The 25826-nt window shown below is 31.3% G+C and overlaps 1 protein-coding gene across 1 annotated transcript in view; it reads right to left on the bottom strand.

The window, feature by feature from the left end:
- LOC127720129 (polyamine-transporting ATPase 13A3-like) overlaps positions 1-25826 on the bottom strand; it is a 202396-nt gene that overhangs the window by 152195 nt on the left and 24375 nt on the right. Inside the window, exons 4-18 of the mRNA XM_052226570.1 lie at positions 21655-21716; positions 19271-19367; positions 16586-16671; positions 15725-15799; positions 14433-14502; positions 12392-12526; positions 10659-10725; positions 9625-9756; positions 6495-6671; positions 5771-5916; positions 4661-4861; positions 3980-4041; positions 1615-1864; positions 1039-1195; positions 562-682 (exon numbers count right to left, since the gene is read on the bottom strand). Coding sequence (XP_052082530.1) covers positions 562-682; positions 1039-1195; positions 1615-1864; positions 3980-4041; positions 4661-4861; positions 5771-5916; positions 6495-6671; positions 9625-9756; positions 10659-10725; positions 12392-12526; positions 14433-14502; positions 15725-15799; positions 16586-16671; positions 19271-19367; positions 21655-21716 — 1838 coding nt within the window. The remainder of the gene's footprint in view (positions 1-561; positions 683-1038; positions 1196-1614; positions 1865-3979; positions 4042-4660; positions 4862-5770; positions 5917-6494; positions 6672-9624; positions 9757-10658; positions 10726-12391; positions 12527-14432; positions 14503-15724; positions 15800-16585; positions 16672-19270; positions 19368-21654; positions 21717-25826) is intronic.

Here is a 25826-nt window from a genome sequence, read left to right as displayed (position 1 = left end):
TTTTAAATATTGTTTAAAATAAATCTGCTGCCTAAAATTGGTCAATACTGTAAACCAACTAATAATTGCGAATTTCGCGAGTAGAAAAATAATGCAAATATGTAAAACTTGGATCTTTCCTTATCTAACTACTTCAAGAAAATTAGAAAATCGCTAAATTTAATCGCAGCGAAGTGCACTAGAAAGGGCTAAACGGGAAATCAAGTATCCCCGAAAATAAGTTGGTTTACAGTAACTGCATACAGTATAAAATATTAACAGTAAAAGGTTTCTACTTATTAAACAATCAATCAAAGTTATCTTATTTCAGGAATTTGGTGTTGAAGACAGATCTTTGGTAAAATCTGTTGATTTTTATCATTATTTGTTTATATTTCGGACATAGAAGAACTTTAAATATGGCATGGACACTTTAGTATTATTCTTTGTTGACTTTTAGTTGCTTTTTCTTTTAAGGTCTTTAAAGGATTGCTCACTGACTCATATCCTTTTATTCATATGTAGAAATCCAGAATTTTCAAATAAAAATATAACTGGCAATAACTATTCAAGAAGACTAACCTTTGAATTCTTTGAATTTTAGTATATTTAAGCTTAGCTGGCAACTGTCTCCAAGCAAGGGCAAGAACTCTGTACCCATGCTGTGTATACTTCATCAACTTGTCATGGTAGTCATTAGGAACTGAAATTCGCAAAAAAATATACTTTTTATTTATACCATGTATGAGCTCTTTACTATGGATCTCTGAAAATATGTATACACATACAAATCTATTTCTTTCACTATGAAAATATGAAACAAAAATTTGTACAAACTAAAGACACAGCCAGAATAATCAGGCTTTTCTTTTGTATATAATACAAGGGAATATTTCATTAAGTTTTAAACTCAAACAATATATTCATTTATAAATCTAATGCCATTTTTGAGCATTGAATCTTCTACAGATTTGTACATTTTTTTTTATCAATGTAGCCATTCCTGTAAACATAAAAAATATCCTGCCTCATTTATTCAACTAAAGTAAATTGACTAACCTGTTTCGGGTTTAGACAGTTGAATTATTTTTTCTGGAGCTCCCTTTGCAAACAGATCAAAATGTTGTGATCCTAACATTCTCACAATCACAGACATTCTTTGTAGACTGGAGGAAAATGTAAACTGACGTATAATTCCAATCTCCTTCTGTAATGGCTGTAAATAAGCAAGAGCTTACAATAACCATGCCCTCTAAACTTTATAAAACAAACTGCACTAAACCTTTCCCATCAGTGTTATGCAAAAAATATTTCATACTTTTGACTACACGTCAAAAATCGTGGGAATAAACATAAGGTATCTGTTCAATATCACTTGTTTTCCATCAAAAAAAATCTAAGGTCATGTTTTGAGTTTCTACAGCATAAAAATTAACTATTTCTATGAACTTTTTTTTTCTAAAAAGTAAAACATAATTATATAAAGTGTGTATGCCAGCAAAGTTCAGTATTTTAAAATATTTCTATTATGGCATTAATATAAGACTTTGAAAAAGAAAATAATATTGAATAAATGGCATAATTAGCAGTTTTAGAGAACCTGTATTTTTTAATGTGTCTGAAAACCTTCTTTACCTTAAAGTGTTGGTCAAAAGATCTTGATTCATCAGATTTTGGCCTGACGATGGTTGGTGCAATCATGTCAAACTTGGACGAGTCTTCTCCTTCCTCAATAAGTTCCCATCCTGTAGCTTCAAACATGATAAGATCTAATGGGTCACCACTTAGAACACCCTCTATCAGAGTTAAAGAATGGCAAGTTGCCATTGCAGATATAAAACTGTCATTGTCAACTTTACTCAAGTCAGTGTACTCCTTGTTCAAACTGCATTATAAGTACAGAATATACATAAAATTTAAGATGTAATTGTGGAAAAAATTTTCATCAATTCAATAGTTTTCAGTTTTTGAACTACCATGTTGATATGTTTTGGACACAAATTATGTGCATACATTTGTAATTTTGTCATATCTTAAGGCTAAAATTCTCTAAGTGAAATCAAGCCTAAGAACTTTTAAGTATTTGTTGAGGTTTTTGGATTTTTTAGATTCCAGGGTGTTTGGATTTGATCATCTCAGATGAAAGTTAATCCTTATAAATAGTATTGCTGTTGTATGTATGTGAGTATCAATGTGATGTCAAAACATGGGAAACTTGGCAGTAACAGCAAGTTTCCTTAAATATGCTATGCCCAAAAAGATAATAAATATATCATAAGTGCTAGCTGGTTTTAAAACAAATGTCTTGAGAACATCTAAAAGATGATTATTGATAGATGTATAGCAGTTAATTCAAAGGAAAACATGCATTTCAAAATGAAAATGTAAGTATATCAATCTTTTATGGTAATATTCTTTACAAAGCACAAAATTGTCAGTATTCACCTCAAAAGCTAACAAAACCTTTAAACAGACTTATTAAGAAGGGATATAGTTACGATACTGTTGTCAGGTCATTAAAGATTGCATATTTTGGCTTTAATATTGATTCACTTATACAATGTTATAGGGTCTTTGAATCAGAATTTAACATATTTATTCTAAAACCAGTTGTTGGCATGACACAGGTTATGTTCTTCTCATATATTTTATGATGGTCTAATACTAAACCCCTAACAGGAGGGATTGTGCCTGATATTCATATGATGAAGACATAATCTTTCAATCAGTTTAATTGAGGTCTGAAGCTGTCATGTCAGTAACTGCTAGTAGTCTGTTGTTATTTATGTATTATTGTCATTTTGTTTATTTTCTTTTGTTTCCTATTCTGACATCGGACTCCGACTTCTCTTAAACTGAGTTTTACTGTGTGTACTGTTGTGCGTTTGTTTTTTTCTACATTGGCTAGAGGTATAGGGGGAGGGTTGAGATCTCAAAAAACATGTTTAACCCTGCCGCATTTTTGTGCCTGTCCCAAGTAAGGAGCCTCTGGCCTTTGTTAGTCTTGTATCATTTTTAATTTTAGTTTTTTGTGTATAATTTGGAGTTTAGTATGACGTCCATTATCACTGAACTAGTATACATATTTGTTTAGGGGCCAGCTGTAGGACGCCTCCAGGTGCAGGAGTTTCTCACTGCATTGAAGACCCATTGGTGGCCTTCGGCTGTTGTCTACTCTATGGTCGGGTTGATGTCTCTTTGACACATTCCCCATTTCCATTCTCAATTTTATGAAAACAAAATTTCTGTAACTATCTTATGTACTGGTACCATTTTTCCAGTGGATATCTTGATTCCCTCCCCTTACATACAGGGTGACCCACTTCGTAAAAATAACCTATTTCATTTATTTATTTCTTCTTGTCCTGAATATGCATGGAAATATTTGCAACTGGACATCAGGCAAACAACAAATAAATACACAAACAGCTTTATGTATAGTCAGAACGAGTACTTAGACACTCACATCGAAGTTATAGGCTACATAACATTACTGAATGAACATAAAACCTAGAACATGCAGACACTTAGGAATCACAACTTAGATTATAAATATATAAAAATTGATGACTAAACTTTGTCATCAAAATTCTGTCAAATTTTACTAATCAAAGAATGGCTTTCTCAGAGAAAATGAAAGAAAGATTTACACCAACTACTGTGGCTCCAATATGGTCGAATCGGACCTGCAACTTTGGGGGTTTACAGGGAGACCTTACGATCTGACTTCTCATCTAAAGGACCTGTGACCTTTAAAAATGTTCAAAACCAACTTTCCTAAATTTGTTTAAAAGTGACCTCTCGACCTGAGGCAATTTTATAAGTGACCGTGTGACCTAAGAGGGTACCGTACTGGAGCCCCATTACTCTTTATCTAAAATTTTCTGAGATAAAATTTTATATGTGTATCTTGCTGGTATTCTCCTTTTTTTTCTTTGTATATCAAAATTTATGTTAAGAATTAAAATGAATATTATATCTGTCAAAAGTTAATATTTACTTGTCATTTTCCACAGGAACAACACTATGCATATCCAAGCCATCTTCTGTGAGGGTACCAGTCTGAAAAAAAAATCTTTTTTATTTGATCTCTGGGAAATTTACCATAAGATATGAGGTATCAACTTTATGGAATTTGCAACTTAGCCCCATTTTTTCATGGATTTCCCTCGAGAAAAAAAACCTCTGCATTATGTTCAATTTGTTATGCATATATTCTCTAGGACAGGAAAATATATGTACTACTGTAAAATCTCTGGTGGATGATCCACACTAAGACAATTATTTTGTGGAATAAATACAATGGTGGAATAAATCCACTGTGACACTTTAACTGTATTGCTTGCACAACAAAATTTGATACAGCAAAACTTTTGTTCTCACTTCCACAAACTACACTTACTTTACGTGTACATAAAACTCTTAACGAACTTCAAATAATTGCTACATTTCCATGTATATGAATAAAGGATGTGGCAACTCAACAGCACAGCACCATTAAAGGCCATCTACCCAGTACATAAAAATATGTCATGAAATGATATTCATTGAAACTGGATCCCTGTATTATAATTAGCTTATTAACATTTTGTTTCATTGACATTAACCCCACATCTCACTTTACTCACAATTATAAATCAAGTTTCTAAATTAGCAATCTTGACCACTCTTACTAATGTACCTTGTCAAAACAGAAAGCATTGATACTGCCACTGACATTGATACTTCTAGGGCTAATGCAGTATACAAGTTGTTTCTTCAATCTGTACTGGGCAAACACAATTCCAATAGTGAGTGCTGCTGGCAAGGCAGGTGGCACTGCTATTGTTATCAGGTCAAGGGCACGAATTACAATGTCTGATGGATGTTCTCCTGCTTGCACCTAAATTCAGATAAATAATTGAGATAAACATTAGTCATCTAATTTAGTGCATATATGAAGTATGTGTTGAATTGAGAAAAAATATTCTTCTCACAGAATTCCTTATTTCAATGTCTAAATATCTACAACATGATCATCTTTCTTTAACTTAAGAATGTTTTATGGGTCATACAGTGTCTTCATTTAATTTAAAACCAAATTGAGGTAAATCAGATGGGATAATGAGAATATGTGACGATTTCACAATAAAACCAAAAGAAACCAGGGATTTATGCATCAAGTGTCAGCCTTTCTAAAAATCAGGCAAAATAAAACTTCCTGACCTAACCATCCTATTTTGAAGTTACCCTCTCCTGAGTTAGAAATGATAGGTCTTTCATTTCTGTGTGTCTGGTAATTCTAGAAATCTCTAGATAACTTTTAGTTAGATTGATAGCAAATTACGGAGTTAGTTTCCTTAATTGTAAATTTCTATATCTTGAAATACCAGAGCAGAAAAAAGAAACAAATGTTATATTTGTGCACCATTATATATTCTGAACTTAAATTAATGTAAACTTGAGTTGTCATGTTTTCACCACTGTCTGATTCTTAGGCACTTAAATCTAATCTTTTAATATTACAATTTTTAAGAACTGTTGTGTAAAATTGAGCTCAACATATAAAATGTGTCAAACTACAAAAGCACTGATGTATAAAATTGAGCTATTAATATATAAATGAGTCAAAATTTATTACAATACTGTGGCACACATATACCCAAAAAATCATTTTTTTTTTACAAAAAATACAACTGTTCCACCACTCACACCAAGACTGCATGTGGTCCAAGTGAAAGGATCTATAAGATCATTTTCTCTAGCATTATTATTTACATTATACACTTAGGCTGCATTATAGATATCTTACCATCAATACAATTGTATAGATAAATCCTATACCAGCAATGGCTGCCAGAGCTCCAACAAATATGTATGTATCTCTGTTAAACTTGAAGTCTACTGGCTTCGGATACATGATGGATCTGACAAGTTCTCCTTTAGCTGTTGTAAAACCTAATAGGAGATGAATATTCACATTAATGGCAAGTTAAAACGTCTTGACGACACAAATTGGCCAAAATTCATTTGCATTACAATAAAGCACTTTTTATTTGGATTTATGTTGTTGTTGGAAAAATTTATTCTACTCGCAAGAGTTCCATAAAGTATATATAAGAAATTGAATTCAAATTAATTTTTAGATCAATTCTTTGTAAAACTGACTTAATTAAAAACAAAATTAATATTTCCTATAAAAATTCAATAGATTTTATCAGTTGGTAAGTTTTTAAGTATGAAAGGCAGAAAAATCATTTAGTTCCTTGTAAATATGTTTTTCATAAGGGCTGTTCCATAAAAATATACATGGGACCCAGGGAAGGTACTTCCAAATCTCAACTATGGGTGGGTGTCATCTATGTTTTTGCATAGTGGAAATGTTAGTGAAATTTTAATTTGCCTCTATAGGTGGTTACCCCATTTTTAAAGTGCCTTCCCTGGGTACCATGTATGTTTTAATGGAACAGCCCTAACTGGACATCATTCAGTCTAACAGAATCACTTGAAAGATTTTAAGTTGGAATACAATATACCTGTTCTCAAGACAACAGCTCTAACTTTGTGGGTTCCATAATAACGGGTCTGAATGATATGAGTGCCACAAAACAAAACATGACGAGAATGTTCCTTAATGTTGAAAAAAATATCATCCTGAGATTTAGACATTTTAGGATTAGGTAATGGGGTCTTTGTTACTGGTACACTTTCACCTGTAATAAGAAAAAAAAAAACATATTTTGATTTCATTCAGGTTTGCTTTTAAAAATAAAAAAGGGGCATAACTCTAGAACGGTTAAAGTGAGGCCACCAAAATTCAAACTTGATCTGTGTTTTGTGGTAATAAGCATTGTGTATAAGTGTCATAACATTTGGTTGAGGCAAACTTAAATTAGAGAAAGGAAACTAAAAAGTTTGCAATTTTTCCATTTATAAAGGGGCATAACTCTAGAACGGTTAAAGTGACGCCACCAAAATTCAAACTTGATCTGTGTTTTGTGGTAATAAGCATTGTGTATAAGTTTCATAACATTTGGTTGAGGCAAACTTAAGTTACAGAACGGAAACCAATTTTGGGACGTACATAAAACTTAATGCCCCCACCTTACGGCGGGGGCATAAAAATCTCCTGAGGGATTCTATGCCACCCCTGAAAAATTACATACAAACAACAAAAATTTTGTATACTGGTGATTTCGTTCATTTTTTCAGTCAAAAGCCAACCTTATAGAACAGCTATTTTTGGCATAAATTTGATACTTAATGCACCTCAATGCTAACATTTCCAGAAAATGATCAAAGGATTTAAAATCTAAACATTTTGAAGGATTATAAATTGATTTTTTCAGAAATTACCTACACATATAAGAAGCAACTTTATTTTTGTGATGCATATATCTTTAATGTACAATGTAATGAATACATGCCACTCAGGTTGTAATAGCTGCTCAGACCTCTTTCATTAACAAAACATATGTTCTAAAGACCTGCTGCTTGAGCCATAATTACCGGTTAAATTACTTTGTCTGAAAATACAGCTCTGTCTGAATCCTGTATCCTGGGGCCTGTTACTCATGTCATAAGTACCTGTTACTGTAAAGCGGGAAATTTTCGCGGTAGTTTTATTTTCGCTATTTTCGCGGTAGCAGTTGGTACGCGAAATCAAAACTACCGTGAATATTTAACTGGAAAATATGCTTTTTTCTACCTATATCGAAGTATAGACATGAACAAAATCTACTCAAAGCACACGGTTGGAAAATAGTATATGTCGACGACAAATGTATACCAACAACTTTTTAAATGACACTACTTGACCTTTGATTCTAAAAGTTTATATACACAGACATTTGGTAATAAAACATTTATTAATAATAATGACAAATGGATTAAAAATTATCTCAAGTCTAATTCCGACACTGATAAAATTGTTATAAAAACAACACACATTACAGTTAGGTAAAGTACACCTGTAAATCGTTTAAATACCGATTAGCACATTGTAACTGTCACACAGATCAAAGGATTTATTGATTAACTTTTATCCCTGCGGCTTCGAAAGCGCTACGAATAAGGTCATTCTTTGTTTCTAATTGTTTTTGTGTTTTCACTAGCCAGCGGGTGTGCAGTGGTTTAATAACGCTTAATCTCATGTCAATTTCAAATTTATCAAGTTTTTTCTTTTTTTTGAGAAATTTTGCCACTTCATCTGCATACCAATCTTGGAACTGTGCTCTTAAAATATCTTTATACACTTTGTTGACACGTAAATCAAGCAGGTCTAACTGGTCTGTACACCCAGCTGGAACATACACTACTTTAATGTTGGCTCTGTGTAGTGCATCTAAAACGGATGCATGTCTATTAGCACTAAAAACATAAAATATCGCTAAGCAGGCTGTTTTAAGGGTAAATCAAGTTCATCACGTTTATCCGTTACATAGGGAACAAGCAAATGTTCTATGTAATGCAACATAGTGTCCGTATTGCTCCAATGATTTTCTGAATGGTAAATATTCCATGACTTAGGAAACTCATATTTCGGATGACATTGTTCAGTTGTCCCGGCATATATTATCTGGGGAGGAAGAAGAACACCAGATTTAGATATTGTTAACAACGCAGTGATTTGACGTTTTACATTATTGTTTATGCCAACAATATTAACCTGCTTACTGCCTTTAGCGTCCATTGTCCAGTCACCACCGGGAATAAGATTTACACCAGTTTGGTCCCGATTGAAAATTAAATCATCTGGAATATTATTTTCATCAACACATTTTTCAATTCTAAGGTTTCTAAAAGTTCTGAATCATGATATTTTAGTATTCCTTTAGCAGACGAAATAACTATTTGATTATTAACTATACCACCGAATTCTCGTATGCTTTTTATATAATCCAGTAACTCTGCATCATACTTCCCAAGAAAAAGAGGTCTATTACAATCTTTTTTAGGAAGTTAGGCCACATTTTCAAATTGTTTATGTAGCCCACGTCTCATATATGAAGACTTTATGCTCCGAATAGTTGATTCATTCACAGGACTTCCAAGATGAGTTGTAAATTTCCTTGCAGTATTCTGCACACCATTTTCAATTGCATATTTTGCCATTTTAGCTCGAACCTCTGGTGAATAATTATTGTAATTTCTCCGTTTACGTTTTGTGCCACCTTTACCAACAGGTGAATTGTCTACTAAGATATTTTCAACTTCTGTATTTGCACTTTGAAATGCCGGATTGTCCGTTTTCGGAAGTAAAGGAGGCCCCGGTGATGAAGTTTTAATCAGAAATTTATAAATCTTTCCACTACGATAGAAAGAACTAATGAATTTAAATTTTATTTTTTATTTACAAATGAAAACTTTTCACTCGTCCAAACAAGTTATTGATCGATATCAGATTAAGTTACTACCGACGGACATGGTTAAAATCGCTCACTAATTAACGGTACACAAACAAGTATGCAGTTTTAAAATTTAAATATTTTTTTTTCTGGACATCGGAAAATCGCGAATTCAAAACAGCGCGAATCTAGATTGACTAGGCAAATCACGAAATAAAGACGGCGCGAAAATTTCCCGGTTTACAGTATCTTATTTTCATTGAAAATATTGATACTTACTTGCCTACAGTAAATTGGGAACCCGTAACTCAATTCTTACCGGTCAGCATACTTTCATTGACAATACAATTGCCTGCCACTAATACAGCATCACACTGCATGATACACCCATTTCTTGGTATTTCTATCACATCACCTGGGACTAAATCTTCAGACGATATTTCAATGTATTCTGCAAAATATGTAGTTTTGATTAAAACTAATGTTTTAGACATAAAACATGTACAACTTTCCTTTTCAGGATACATAAGACATTAACATTGATACTGGAAAAGAAACATATTTTACCACTTCCCAGATACTTTTTTTAAACCAGCCATTTCAAAAGATGATTGATTTTCTTGATTTTCCATTTATGGATGAGTTCATTAATATATTAAATAAGAGAAGTCCCTGCTTTGGTCTTGAGAAATCCCCAAAGATTAATCTGATATAAAAATAAAAAATCATGTCATGGTATGAAGTGACTCTGTCATCATTTTGTTCATATATGTAGTGGATTTGCATTCAAAAAATCTTTTGTGACTGACTGTAATAAAAACAAGGAAAAGGCAGACAATAATTCATTGATCCCAATTTCCATAGTGAATGTTAGTGTGCCACACTCTGTGCAGATAAAAGAAAACTCGCAAAAATTCTTAAAGGAAGTCTCTAGGTAACATATTGTAAGACAAACATTCTAATTTTAATCATAATACCCTGTGTTTTACCAATAGCAGTCTAAACTTTCTGTTTTCATCCTGCTCTACCAACATGAAGAACCTACCTAATTAATGCATTGTTAAATTGGTTTTTTTTCTCTTTTGTGTTCTTATATTCCATGTTGTATTAAAACAATGTTCAATGAAAATTTGCAATGAACCATAATATCCACAAATGGGTGCCATCAAAAGGTGCTGTATTCAAGGAAACGTTATTCCTCCAAATTGAAATCTAAGTTTTGCACATTTTCAATATTAGATTGGAAATAGTTCATGGCTTGTCTGACTCAGAAGAAATTTTTAAGCCTAAACAAGGCCAAATTTGCGAGAAGGGGAATGTGTACACTTAACGTTCCATTAGTGATGTACTTACCATCACCACCTCTACAAACAGTAACTATACTGGAGGAATCAATCGTATTTCGCAAAGCTCTTTGCATCTGAAATCAAGGGTAATATATTTGTTGAATACTTCGAACATGATTTATTGTTATATATTACAGAAAATATGACCATTACATTAAAGAGTAAGTTGTGTATAATATTATGACATTTGTGTCACACTATTCAAGAATCATACAAAGAGCTGTATGCGATTTTGCAGTCTGTACTCAGGAGAGTACTTGATTCATTATCTCATCTGTTTTACATTCAAATGTTTTATTTTTTTTTTAAACTGGCTTTCTTACTCAGAATGTTTAAAGAAACAAGAACATCTCTATCACATGTAAATAAAGAAGCTATCATTAAGAATGTATAACACAGTAATATCCTTCTCATATTAAAAAAAATATATAATATATATAATAGGACTGTTATAGATATAACTAACATTAGGACTAGCTGAGGCATAATACAAGTATTCATCAGTGTACCATAGAGAGCTACTAAACAATTCCACACCTCTACCCTATCACTAAGATGATGACTTCAAACTTACCTGTAGAGTCTGTACAATAGGACTGTTATATATGTAGGACTCAAATCTATGGTGGGTTCCAAATCTATGGCAGACTCCTAATTTATGGCAAATGTAACGTTACAAATGTCAAACAAAACAAATCTATGGCAGATTTTTGTTTTCTCCAAATCTATGGCAGATTTTGAAATTGCATAATTTTCTTGGAAAAAAGTAACATATAACGCCACAATTGAATAACGCCATATTACAACGTCGCCGCCGCTAACGATGGCGGAACCCAGAGATTTGAACACAAGTTCAGTTGAAGGAATTTCTCTCTATAACAATTTGCGGATGGTTTAAATGAAAATGTGACCTATTATCCGGAAGAAGGGCAAAATGTGCTGTACCGGCCGAATCTCGCGATGAATTAGGGCACAGCTGTTTTATCGGTACAGAATATTTTTTAAATATTTTACAGTCTACGGCTGCCAAAGTTTATGAAGTGAAAGATAAAATTACCGGATACCATTTTGATTTAAATCGTCCTCAAATAAAAAAGATGTATTAACGATGACAGAAATATGTGAAAATTCAAACTGTTTTTCTTTATTTTAGTTTTTTTATTAAAAAAAATGCCCTCTTGTTTGTTAAGGGACTTACTATTTGGTTTAATGAATGGGTTAAACAGGTAACATTATTTCAATCTTGAAGTCCATATTAAGGTATATGAATTCATGATTTACGAAATTTGGATTGCCATCATGATTTGGTTGAACATTATGAAATGTTTATTTCACAACTGTTTATATACATGCTCAAATTGTCGTACATTTCCACTTGTTTAAGACAAGTCGATCATTAGTCGTATATGAACTGCATTGTTTATCATTTGCCCAAAATTTGCCATAGATTGGGAAACCAAAAAAAATCCGCCATAGATTAGGAAATTACAAATCTTGCCATAGATTAGGATTGTAAAAAATCTGCCATAGATTTAAAATGACATGACGTCACATTTGCCATAGATTAGGAATCTGCCATAGATTTGGAATTCACCATAGATTTGAGTCCTACATATATAAATCTGAATTTATAGAACTATAGCTGAGGCATAACAATAGTATTCATCAGCTTACTATAGAGAGCTACTAAAAACTTCAACACCTCTCCCCTATCACTAATGATAATGACCTCAAATTTACCTGCCTAGTCTGTACAATAGTGACTGTTATAGATATGACTGACATTAGGACGATAGCGGAAGCATAATAATAGTATTCATCAGCATACCACAGAGAACAACTAAATAACTGGAATATGTAGAATGGAGATAACACCTACAAAAATTAAAAGTATTTTTTAACAAATGTGCATATATCTTTTAGATTTAAAACGACATTGCTTTCAACTCTTGAGTAAATGTTATAAAATTCAAAATCTACAACCTTTTTGTATCTCAATTAGATAAGAGTTACAATTAATTCTCTCCTCTACACCCTTGTGATACCTATAGAGATTTGTTATTCTCTTGCAGTGCCAACAAGGGGATATTATAGTGTAAACTCCTTCATTCTTGTTATCATTTGAGGCAGTCAAAGTAATTTCATCCCATAAATCCACCAAGCAATCAGAAAGTACTGTACGGACTATACTGAACCACACTGTTTTACCAATTAGCATTAATTTGCAACAACACTTGTAAAATACAACAGAGAAATAATTATGTTATATTTTGTCTAAGTTACTTTGGAAGTTCTAAAGAAGACAATCTTCTAAGTTCAATATTAAAATGTGAAAAGTTTATTTTTGGACACATTTCAAACAAAGTAACATGGTGCAACCATCTTGACAAACACAATCCCAAAGTTTTATCTCATCTGCTCTAACTGTTCAGCAGAGTGTTAATATTAAGGATTCAAGACTGACAGATGATTGATCTATAATTCACTAGAACTGTCAGTGAATCACAAGAGGATACCACTCTAGCAATCTGATTATCTCCCCTTTAATATGCTTTATGCACATCGTCTGGTAGTGTTCTATAACTGTGGAAAGTTTCATTAATATCCATCCAACCTATTAGGAGGAGTTGTAACAGACAGATGAACGGATGGATGGCTTCCTAAATACCTCAAAAAATTATTTGCAGGGGTATAAAGATCTCATTATTTGGCTAGGTGGTCTTGAAACAAAATATTTAAATGTGAAAACACTTTTTGACATTAAGATGATATAATAAATATACAGTGTATATAAATTCTTTCTTCACTGTATAAGTAAATATCTTTGTATGGTCATTTGAATATAAATCTCATTTTACAACCATGGATATAAATGAACATAAAATTTGGTGCATGTTTGCATATCAATCATAAAGAAGGGAAATCTGGTCTATACCAGTTTAATCACTTTAAATTCATAAAAACTACCTGGGACAAATATATAAGAAAGTTATGTAATAAAAGGTCAAAGATGGACTTCTTACTTACATGTTATAATGTTGGAATGTTAAAACAAAGGATATAGACTGCATGAAATTTGTAATTTAAAAACAAAACTCTCTGCAAGTATTTATTTTTAATATACATCTCCTCTTATTCATATCATATATCTGCTTGTTTGGAGCAAACTTTGATATTTTAGCAGATTGTGAACATAAAAATAAGGAGATGTGATGTGATTGCCAATCAGAAGTTCATTTAATAAATTAATATAATAATAACTTTGTAAAGAAAGAACATGGGGTATGAAGTATATGGTACACCAAATCCACTAACCAAATTGTATAAGCTTTTAAAATGTGTAATAAAAAAATCATCCTACACCACAGAAATCAACTCTAACTACAGGTATATCTTTTTTAACATAATAATTTTGTCATTAGGAGTCACATGTTTCATGAAACATTTGTTTACCACCTGTACTTGAAGCAACTTAAATTGAAATTATAAATATAAATGAGGCAAAAAAAAGAACTTTTCTTAATATTTCGCATGCAAATTTATTGTATTGTAACATGCAAGAACCATGATCAAACAGATAGACCTGTATATAATAGATTAATATTAAAAAGTGAATAAAAGTTTATTATTCTTATGATTTTATTAAAATGATCTACTTCAGAGCCAAAGTATTCTATCTGTGTTAAATCTGTCAATTGCTATGAAATATTACCTGGAAGTTATTTCATGCTGAATGACCTTGAATTTAATTATTTTTTTTTTGTAGTTTTTTTAATCTTACCTCTTTGAATAGTAATGTGATTATTGGTGTCACATGGATCTGAATAGAATTACTGCCATATACATTTCTCCTGCAAATTTTAATAATATGTTCAAGATAAAAACCCATTCTAAAAGGTTTTCTTGTCATATGAAACACCAAGGGATGCAGACCTGCCAAATAACACGATTTATAGGGGGGGCTTACTACCTTAATCCTCTATTATGTGAACTTAATACCTCAAAATACTTTTTCAAATTAGTTTAATGGCATTTAAGTACTTATATACTCCTTAAAATCATAGTATATCTTACCAAATACACTTTATGCATGTATGAAACATGCACTAGGTTCTCTTGTGCTTAAAATCCCCCATGAAGGTTTTAAAAAGATGGCAGGTATGAGGATGTCAGGGTTGTCCAAAGCAGGACCTCCCTATGGTCGGTCTTTCATTTGATCAATCCTGACATCCATCAGTGTGCTATGCAACCAGAAAAAAATTAAAATATGCATTATCTGACTTATATACTGTCACAAAAAACTATTTTCTGCAAAGATTTCACCCATGATTATCCAGAGTATTATATCCTGCTTGAAACTGAACTGCATGGATGCTAATGCAACAGCATGTCAAATATCAATGGTAAACTGTAAGTACTTTTTCAAAAACTTTTCAAAATAACCTTTAAACACTGCAACAAAGTCCCAAAGTCCTTTGAGCATGATTTAAGCTTGTATCCTAGTTTCACCATTAAAAAAATACCATTAAGAGTACTCCAGGCAATAAAACACCGATGTTTTTTATCTCTTTCATATCTAATAATGTTTTATGCTCCATCCTTCAGTTTCAAATATTTAGTTTTGTTTATCTTCTCAGGCATATTTAAAAAAATAATATTATTTAGGTAAATATGACATCATCCGGAATAGTCACCTTAAATGTAAATAATAGATGCTCTGTTTTTATGTACAAATTATCTCATGTAAACCAAAAAGTAAGGTTCTATATACATGTTCTCAAACCATAGTACAATCTGATTATAATACAGATTCTGTATCTACCCTTCACTTACAAGGATCCAAAAACCCTCCATTCTACTTTCTGTTTTAACAACCTTTCGGGGTCCTCAGGTTTCATCGTACTGATACGCACTTTCAACAATTTGGAGGCAGAAATTTCATTGGTTGATATAAAATTTATCAGAACAGAAAGGAGGACGGAGTGTAGTCAGATCCTTGTAAGGCCAGGTGTGGACATAGGATCTGTATTTTAATTGGATTGACCATTTCATATTATCTTACAAGGATCTTACCTTTGAGACTGTTCTAAATGACTAAGTCCTGAAGCTTCATGGAAGTATGAGCATCTTGTCGAATGGTCTAATCCTCTGTTAAATAAATAGTCCATAGTTACCTTAGAGGTGTTGACAAATCAACTCTTCAATTAAAAGTTCATAATTACCTTAGAAATGCAGATGATTTACCAAACATGAAAAACTTAACATAGAGAGCCACAATTATTTTCTGTTTTGCTTAATTTCATAATTCTTATTATATCTCAAATTTCTATATTTTCATTCAGATTTGCTTCTTTACTCAAATTTTCAAACCATACCATGTTCCAATAAAAATGACTTTGTCTCATATGCTGAGTTATAAAATAAACAGAACAATCTTTGCTTCAAAAAGGAATTCACAGAGAAAGTGTATTTTGTTATTACTTACAAGTTTAAGCAAGAAATAATGTGGACAATGCTTACACCCATTGTAAATGAGGTCCCAAGTTTTACTAAGATAAGTTTATTTTTCTGTATAAATAGATACATTTCAGTGTCAAAAATAAAGTCAACCAATATAATTTTTGCCAGTTTTCAAATATTTTGAATGGGAGTTTAAAGAACTCATCAGTTTTTTTCCAAAACACCATATTTTTCAATCTGATATACAAAATTAAAAGCTTTAAAAGATTTTAAAGGTACCCTACTGGAGCCCCTTATATCTAAAATAAATTTTGATAAAAACAACTAAATAGCATATTATTATTTTCCTTTAATTTTTAAAGGGACATAACGTAAACAAAACAGGTTTAAATCCAAGTTAAATTATAAATGTCATGTATTTGAAATCCTCCTTAATTTATACTGATTGCAAAAAAAACTGGAGTAAAAACTAACTTTGCCTTCTCAAATTCCTGAGAACTTGTGTTCCACACATACTTCACTTTCTTTGTTATAAAAAATCTAATAAGACTCTGTTCCCTCTGAAAATACAAAAGAATGTCATTTGTAATGACTACATGAAAAATGAGTTACTTTTTATAATAATTTTAAAACATTTTTTATTGTTTGAAAGATCAATATAATATAACAGTTATGATTTATTTTCAGTATCAAAGACCAAAGTTATTAATTGACAGTAATAAATAAGGTCGCAATCAAATGTAAAGAATCTTCAATGGTTTTTATGAAAATTGTCATACAAGTCAAGAAAATGATTAACTTTACTTGGATAATAAAAGAAGTTTAAAACTATTTGTACTTCCAGGTATTAAAATAACATTTAAAAATATTAAACATAATTGTAAAACTTCTGCCATTTCTTCATGCATACAAACTATATTGTTATTCTTCTCTTTGTCACTGTTGCAAATTTAGTCAAAGTAGGCCAAGACCTTACATATAAATAATCCTAGTGTTGTTTTATTTCTGGTCAGTATAAAGCAGGATTATCATTGACTTTTTGCCTTTTTTTATTAGTTTATTTCATCCTTGAATAAGGAAAAATTACTTTATTTACCCAAGAAGTAAATTTTTGTACAGGTTTTTTTTGTTGTTGTTTATTTCGTGTTCTTGTCAACTGCATGAAAATATCCCCAGTGCAAATTGTTTTTAAAAGGCAAAATTATTGGTATGAAGTGTGAATTCGTCATTGATTAGTAAATTTAACCTCTGTGGGAAAAGTTTATGCATTGAAATCGTGAATTAACAACCGAAGAAAATATCAGTATTTACAGTAATTAGTTAATTAATCAACGGGAGGTTATTACATTGACTTACCTATAACCCCTGTTTTACCTATAACCACAGGCAAGGTATCACTTTATACTTCAAATTTAGATATAGAAAAATTTGTCAAGACAAGAATCTGGAACTTTGTGATTAGAAGCATTAATAGCACTTCAGAAGAAGTAAGCATAGGCAAAGGCAACCTTTTAAGCATTTCAAAAACATTATTCCAAATCATTTGCAGTTTACTTGTCCATTTAAACTTTTGTCAGTTCACTGAAAAAGTTGATTTCTGACAAAATTTTAAACATTGTTCCAATTGAAATTTGTTTTTGTGTGCATTTGACAAATAAAAACTTGAAATTGACAATGTTTAAATTAAGGCCTTCTTAAATGTATTCTATGACTATACAAACACAAAAAAATATGCAAATTTCAATAGGAACAATGATTAAATCTGTATTTATATTGAATAAATTGAAAATATATTATTGATATTGAATAAATACAACATCAAATGCAATTTTTTGAGTCGATACATGTAGTTTTATCTACTCAGAAGATAATTCTAATTCAGGTTACACAGGTTTTACTGTAGTTATGAAAAGCTCTTATAAAAATCATTCAACAGAATTTCTGGAAAACCATGCAAGAATTCAGTATAATTTTTTGAGAAGGCTTTTGAAAATTGCTTTCATAATTAAAGAACTACAGCCACACTTTACTCTATTCTCTGAACAATACCATAACCTGTGATAATAAGTGTAAAAATCCCAAGACGAGTGTCACATCACAGCCTACACAACTAAGCATGAACACTACAAGCTGCACAAATATTCAGTTAAAGGTTTAGTAAAGCACAGCCTCAAAAGTCAGTGAGTTTAAGTTATCTGTACCACATTCAAAATACTGTTGATTCATTTATTTTTGTGGATATCAATTTTCGTGGATGATGGGGAAATTTTACTTTCGTGTGTATTTGATATCGTGGATTTGTCAAAGTCTGCATACAAGCCTATACAAAATTTGAACTTCCTTGAGCATTTTAATTTGTGGTTTATCTTTACCTAAGAAATCCACAAAAATAGGTATCCTACAAATAATTATGAGTCCACAGTATATCACATGTAATCATTAAAAATAGATGCATGTATTTACATTGCACAAAATCCTAAATTTATTAATGGCGTTATAAATATTGTTCTTATGTGCTGGTCTTTTGAAGTGATTACATTGTAAATTATGGTACAAATTCTTTAACATTACATTACCAGATCAACACTGTTAAAACATTCTAATAAGACTTTAAAGCAATCTAGAAAAAAGCTCCAGAAATCCTGAATGCCCAGGCTAACAAGTTTGATCAGACTGCTGTTTAAATCACAATAGTGTTTTAACTTTACCTCAGTTAACTGAAATAAAATTATATTGTTTAAAAAAAGTTCGCACATGAGTCATAGTGTTTTAACTTTACCTCAGTCAACTGAAATAAAATATTATACTGTTTAAAAAAAGTTTACATATTAGTTTGCTTTTATCTTATAATAGCAAATGTATTATTTGATAGAATATTAACAAACTTATGTTATTGTCCTAGATTTTCATGAATTTGTCAAATGTTGTTTTAAACAGTATATGGATTTAAAAATAGATCAGTGTTCAAAATATGCAGATTTAAAAAATAAAAAAAGATCAGTGTTTAAAATATAAACACATAAAAATGTCAATGTATGTTGATCTGTATATTCCTAGTTATAAAATTAAAAAATATCAAAATAAAATCAACACAATTTTACTATATAGAAAATTTTAACAATATAGTTATGGAGTAATATTGGTACTGTGTTTACTTACTACTACATCTCCCTGTTTAAGTGGTGTATTTGGTAAATGTCCTTTCTTATAAGATATAACTTCTACTTTGTTCTCCTTTCCGATCTCTGGGTTTTGGCTGTTAAACAAATAAAGCATTATAGTAAAATCATTCTGCATCTACATTTTACCCCCATTTAAAATTATGAAGGCTTTTATAAGTGTTAAGAAAAGGATTATTTCTCACTATGGCACCCTCCTCTGAAATGCCCTATACTTCAAAAGTATGTTTCTACTACAAAATTTGTGTCATGCCTAACTTAATGGTTAAGAAAAGCATACATTGACATAAAACAGGACATGCACACATGGTAGTGCTAAGAATACCCCAGACTTGCAATTCAAGTATCAAATAACAGGGAGTAATTGTCATGAAAATCTGAAAAATGCTCAAATGTTACAAGTTATCATTGATAGGCTGCTGACTGAAAATGAAGTTATTCTATTCTGTAGTACAAAAGAAAAGTGTAACTGAAATTTAAAGTTAATTCAAAATATCTAGAAATTCAAAATATCAACAATTATGATGTAGGTGTCCAACAGATCTAAAAAATGCTCGCAGATTATATTATTATGTGTATTTATGTTTGAAATATGTATTTATAAATCAGATGTATTCTCTACAGCTTTGACAGATATCCTAAATTTCAATAAAAGTTTCATTAATACTTGGTGAGCATTAAGCATTCCATAGAGCCAAACAAAAAATTAATGGGCTATATAACATACATCTTCCACCTGGAGTCTTCCACATAGATGGGTTAACAAAATGTCTGCTCTTTCTATAATTTTGTTCAAAACAAAGGGTAATTTCTAAATGGACTTTTTATAGAAATGGAAGGTAGGCTTCTTGTTTTAGCCCTGCAGTATTCATTGATGCATATATGTGTATGTGTTAATTCTGATATTTTTGGAGTAAAAATTATAATTGAAAAAGTGAAAGAGGAATATCAAAAAATTATTATGTAAAATCTGTATCTGTAAATATAACCTAAACAATGTTGGCACTTAAAATGTTTAAATGCTTTATTCAAACCAGGTCAACTGTTTTAAAATTATTGGGTTGTTTTTTTTGGGGCATAAATCTAATGATAAAATCTACATTTATAATACAGGCTGCTTTGAATTTGATTTTTGTCAAGCCTGCGACTTTTGTCGCAAAAGCCAGACATAGCGATCCTATATTCCGTCGTCGGCATCCACAAATATTCACTCTGTGGTTAAAGTTTTTGAAATTTTAATAACTTTCTAAAAGTATCCTGGATTTCTACCAAACTTGCACAGAAGCTTGTTTATGATCATAAGATAGTATCCAGAAGTAAATTTTGTAAAAAAAAATCCTGTTTATCCGTATTTTACTTATAAATGGACTTAGTTTTTCTGCCAGTTAACATTACATTCACTCTGTGGTTAAAGTTTTTAAAATTTTAATAACTTTCTTAAAATATCCTGGTTTCTACCAAACTTGGACAGAAGCTTGTTTATGATCATAAGATGGTATCCAGAAGTAAATTTTGTAAAAAACAAATCCTGTTTGTCCTTATTTTACTTATACATGGACTTAGTTTTTCTCCCAGTTAACAGTACATACAGTCTGCAGTTAAAAGTTTTTAAAACATTTATTCATAGATTCATAAACCACCCTGGATTTTTACCAAATTTGGACAGAAGCTTCTTACAATCAAAAGATAGTATCTAGAGGAAAATTTTTAATAATTTGTTCCCCATTTTTGTTGAGCCTGCGATGAACAGCAAAAGTAGGTGAGACACTGGGTTCCACGGAACCCTTACGAATTTTATTATAAAATAAAAAAAAATTCTAACTTAAGGTGTTGGTGCTGCCTCAATCTTTACTAGTAAATTATATATATCAATAATATTTATTTAATTCTGCTTCTTTGTTTTTTTATTTCAATTTCATTAAATACCTATTTGTGATGGAACAAATAAGAATTACATATATATTCAAAATCTTACACAGAGACTACATTTGATTCCATAAACCAATGCTCCATCAAGCTATCAAATTGGAACTTCTACCTCATTTAGTCTCTGGTGGAGGGTTGCCTCATTGGAAATCATACTACATCTTATTTTTGTATTGTATTCCAGAAGCAGCTCCAGGCTGAGTGTATGAGGCAAGATAAAGAACTACATTTTGTCCACTATTTCAAAATGTGCATTTCTTCTGAAATTATTCAACTGCCCAGGGTGCTAAATAAATTACTATGTTAAGTAAAGGAAAGTAATCTTTATTTAAAGTTGGGTTTTAATATATACAATCAACATTGAACAGAACAATCACTGAATTACACAGATACTTATACAGCACATGTAAAAATCAAATGATGTGTCAAATTACTTACACATCCCTTCCATTCCTCTCTTTAAATTTAACTTTGGCCACAAACCATTGATTATACTGGTCCTATTAAAAAACAAATTGAGTTAAAACACATTAAATAAGACACAATTCACATTTTTATAATGACTGTATAAACATTTCATTTTATTTTAAGCTGGCTTTTCAAGTCTAGTCTTTAACATAAAAAAACTGAATATGCATTGATATATTATAAAATTCATAGTGTATAGACAGAAACATATAATACAAGAGATTAGCAACTCCATTTTAATGTCATGTAATCTATTTCACGTATGGCTCTCTCATTATTTTGCAGACTCCTTTTTTCCGTACTGACATATTCCTTCTCTTTTCTTTTTTCTCTCTCTCATTTTTTGAGTTTTTCTCGAAATTGGTTTAAAATGTTTGAAAAAAATATCTTTTGAAATAAAGATTTTATGAGCAATGAAAGTGAAAGATTGACATCAAGATATTACAGAAATAGAGATGTGTAGGTACGACTGATACATTTTTTCATAGTAAAAATATGGTGTTAATAAACCTTAATATCTAAATGATTTCTTGATAAGGTTACATTATTGAAGGAATTATCTAAGTATTTTTCCATGATTTTTGAGAAAACAATAATTTTCGTTAGGAATTTAACATTACCAATGAAATGAAGAGGGCTGCTTAATAATTTGAGATTTCCTCTAGTTGCCTATGTAATATCTGTCTCTAGTCTAGATATTAACTAAAACTTAAATACAAATGTATTATATAGCTTTTCTTTCAATCAACTGCATTTATGTCATGCAATAAAATTTATGCATATAGATCAACCTCAGAAAGTCAATTTCTAGCCACATCCAGAAATGACAATATGTATTGTCAAGTGCAAAATGATGGATGCACTTTTAATTGAGGATTAAAAATTAATAATTAGTAATGGTTCATGATTATTTATTGTTTTTATAAGTGTTTTGTGGTTTTTAACATTAAGTGCATGACTAAACAAAAGGTTATAAAAAATCCTATCTTGTACTTTATCAATTCTGTGGTTTTTTTAAACAATTACTATTTTTATATACCAGTTATATATATTGCGGTCTATAAAAAGAGGTTTGGTCTAGGGGAAAAAACATGATTCAATAAAGTCACAATGACACCAGGATTTCCTGAAAATAATTTTCTGACTTTGAAAAAAAAATTGAAATTAGCCTTAAACATGTTTAAACTGAAGAAAACCATGCATAAACTATGGGATATGCATGTTAGGTCTAATTAATTGTTGTAACATTTGGGTTGAAAAAAAATGCAGCATTTAGGCCAATATCAAGTCAACATTTGGGCTAAATTTTAAAATCAATGATTTGGAGCAATATAAGTCTTTATAGGACTTAATAATGTTTAAAACTATGTATGACCTGCAGGTATAAAGAAGGTATGATATAAAAAGTAGTCTTGAGATACTGTCTGATCTCAACTGTATACTTGTTTTCATTAAATGATATAAAACTTCAACGCCTTTTCTTTTCATACTAGCATGGTTTTACAATACAGCGACTCTTTTCACAAAAAATCTTACAAATTAAAATTGATCGTAAGTTATACTGAAATGTGTATGAATTACGAGTATTTTTACTCTTAAGATTTTATTTTTTTTTCATGACTGGATTTTCATATACTATGTTATATATATTTCATATCAAATATTGATAAATATAAAGAAGTTAAGGCTCGGTAAGACTCCTTTTTGACCCCAAAATATAGCATCTTCACAAATTTGTTAAAAATGTAATTTTTTAGCTATTTATTGGAAAGTAGAATACTTTTGTTGCATAAATATGGGCTGATACTATTACTATGTTCACACTTCTGATTTTTGTCAATTGTATTGTACACTTAAGGCTGTAAAGTGTCATGCAGCTTATTTAATTTACTTTTTTAAATGATTACATTAAGCATTTTCTGTTAATATAAATCTGTATCATTTACTTTTAAAGAAAGCAATGAATATTTCCTTGGTGTATTCATATTTGTGAAAAATATAGGACTACACTTAAAAAATATTCTCCATGACTGCTACGTACTGATTTACACTTTTTAACATAATTGATTATTAAACGACAATAAAGACAACAACACCCATCAATTACCGCATGGTGAAATATTTAATGTGGTCTACATGTTTCGCCAACAAGCGTGGCGTCTTCAGGACAATTACAATATGAAAAAATTACAGTGAAGTACAGATTCTGCGGTTGTGTGGTTCACAGAATTAAATGTCATAATGAATGTAGTCATGACGACGTTATTGTGTACAAAATGAAAGTGAAAGTAAAGAACTGTAAGTATGAATAGAAATTAAAAATGTAAATAAAAAGTTATAAATAGAAATGTTAGTTTTTTCTTGTCTTGTAGCAATTAATTGTATAGTTAGTGTCTATGCCATTCATCTCGATGTTGGGATATTCTCCTGGAATATGTCTATATCCTTCCAGGCCTTCATAGCTGGAATATACGACTAATTTCAAGGCTGTTTCTAAAGTTGTCACTGTGTATATATATTCTGGTACTGGTGGTGTGGCTATTTCTTGTGGTTGGAATTTTTCTTCCTCCTCGTCACTACTAATGTATAAATCTGCTTTTAGATCGACTGTGTTATTGTTGAGGTCTGATTTTGGTATTACACGGAAAATTGGTGGTTTTTTCCAATCAAATTTCGTAGTGGCCTCCATTGGTGGTATCCACGGCTGGATTTTTTTCGCTAATTCGCGTGGTGTTTTATCTTCTATTATAAGTCCTTTGGTATTTGATATGTTGTGTTCTCCTTTCATGTGTCTGTGTGCGGAGTCCTTCCTGATGAAGGTCTTGTTACACCAGGAGCATGAAAATTGGATTAACGTTGGTTGGTGATCTGTATTGAAATGTCTTTTTAAGCTACTCACATTCTTGTATTTTTTGTGGCATCGGGTGCAGTTTAACTAAAGTGGTTCCTGCGGTTTTCGCGGAGTTGTTTTTGTTTTTGCCATTATATTATGTTCTTATGTTGAGTCCCCACGGCGATTGTGTGCTCAAGTGGTGAATATATGCCTCTTCTGTACGTAGTTGTATGTTGACGTTGGCAACGGTGGTTTTGATGCCTGTTATTGTTACGTCGTTTGTACTGTGATCTTCTGTGCTGAAATGTTTTGAAACGGGTTTATGCTTGTTTTTGTTTTTAATGTCATTCATATGCCTGTAAAATCTTTCACAAATGGTGTTCCCTGTTTGACCTATATACTGTTTGTTACATTTTTTGCATGTGATTATATATATAACACTGGTGGTTAAACATGTAATCAGTTCCGTGATTTGATTGATTTTCCGTTTGCGTGGCTTTTATTTCGGTTGATTGGGTCATCTTTGAGCAGATATGGCATCCCCGGCCACACGGCCGGTTTCCCTTTGGTTTTGGTGGTTTTATGTCCGTACTGACTAGTAATTGGCTTAGGCTGGTAGTTTTACGTGTGGTTACATTGAATTTCATGAGGGACATGTGGTATGTATCAGGTGATCTTTCTAGGATGTTTTTCCGTTGGTTGATAATTTTTCTTATTGTTGGGTTGTCTGGGTGGTGGGTGATAATGAATTGTACATTTCCTTCTGTGGTTCCAATTCTTGGTGTGAAGAGCGTACGTGTTCCGATCTTTTTCATGTGCATTTTTTATAGCTTTTTCTATGATTTCCGGGGGGTAGCCTCTTTTTATGAAGTTTTCTTTCATCTTATGTGTGTGTATCTGGTAGTCATCTAATGTGCTGCATATGCATCTGATCCTTATGGCTTGACTGTAGGGTATACTGTTTTTTTGGGGTAGCGGATGCCATGAGTTGTAGTGTAGGTACAGATTCGCATCGGTGGGTTTTTTGTTCAATGTGGTGGTAAGATTTCCTTCTTTGTCTATTATAACTCTTGTGTCTAAGAACGGTATCGATGTTTCGCTTATTTCGAAAGTAAATTTAATCGAGTGGTGAAAATCGTTGAGGTCCGACATGAAGGCATCCAATGCCTCGCGACTGTGGGGCCAAATCATAAAAATATCGTCGATATATCGAAACCACACAAGTGGTTTGTGTGGTTGTGTTTTGAGGTAATTTCGTTCTAATTTGTCCATAAATATTATAGCATACTCTGGTGCCATTTTGGTGCCC

This window comes from Mytilus californianus, unplaced genomic scaffold (genome assembly GCF_021869535.1).
Source record: "Mytilus californianus isolate M0D057914Y unplaced genomic scaffold, xbMytCali1.0.p SCAF_11, whole genome shotgun sequence".
Lineage (NCBI taxonomy): Eukaryota > Metazoa > Mollusca > Bivalvia > Mytilida > Mytilidae > Mytilus > Mytilus californianus.
This window is presented reverse-complemented; position numbering and strand designations above follow the sequence as displayed.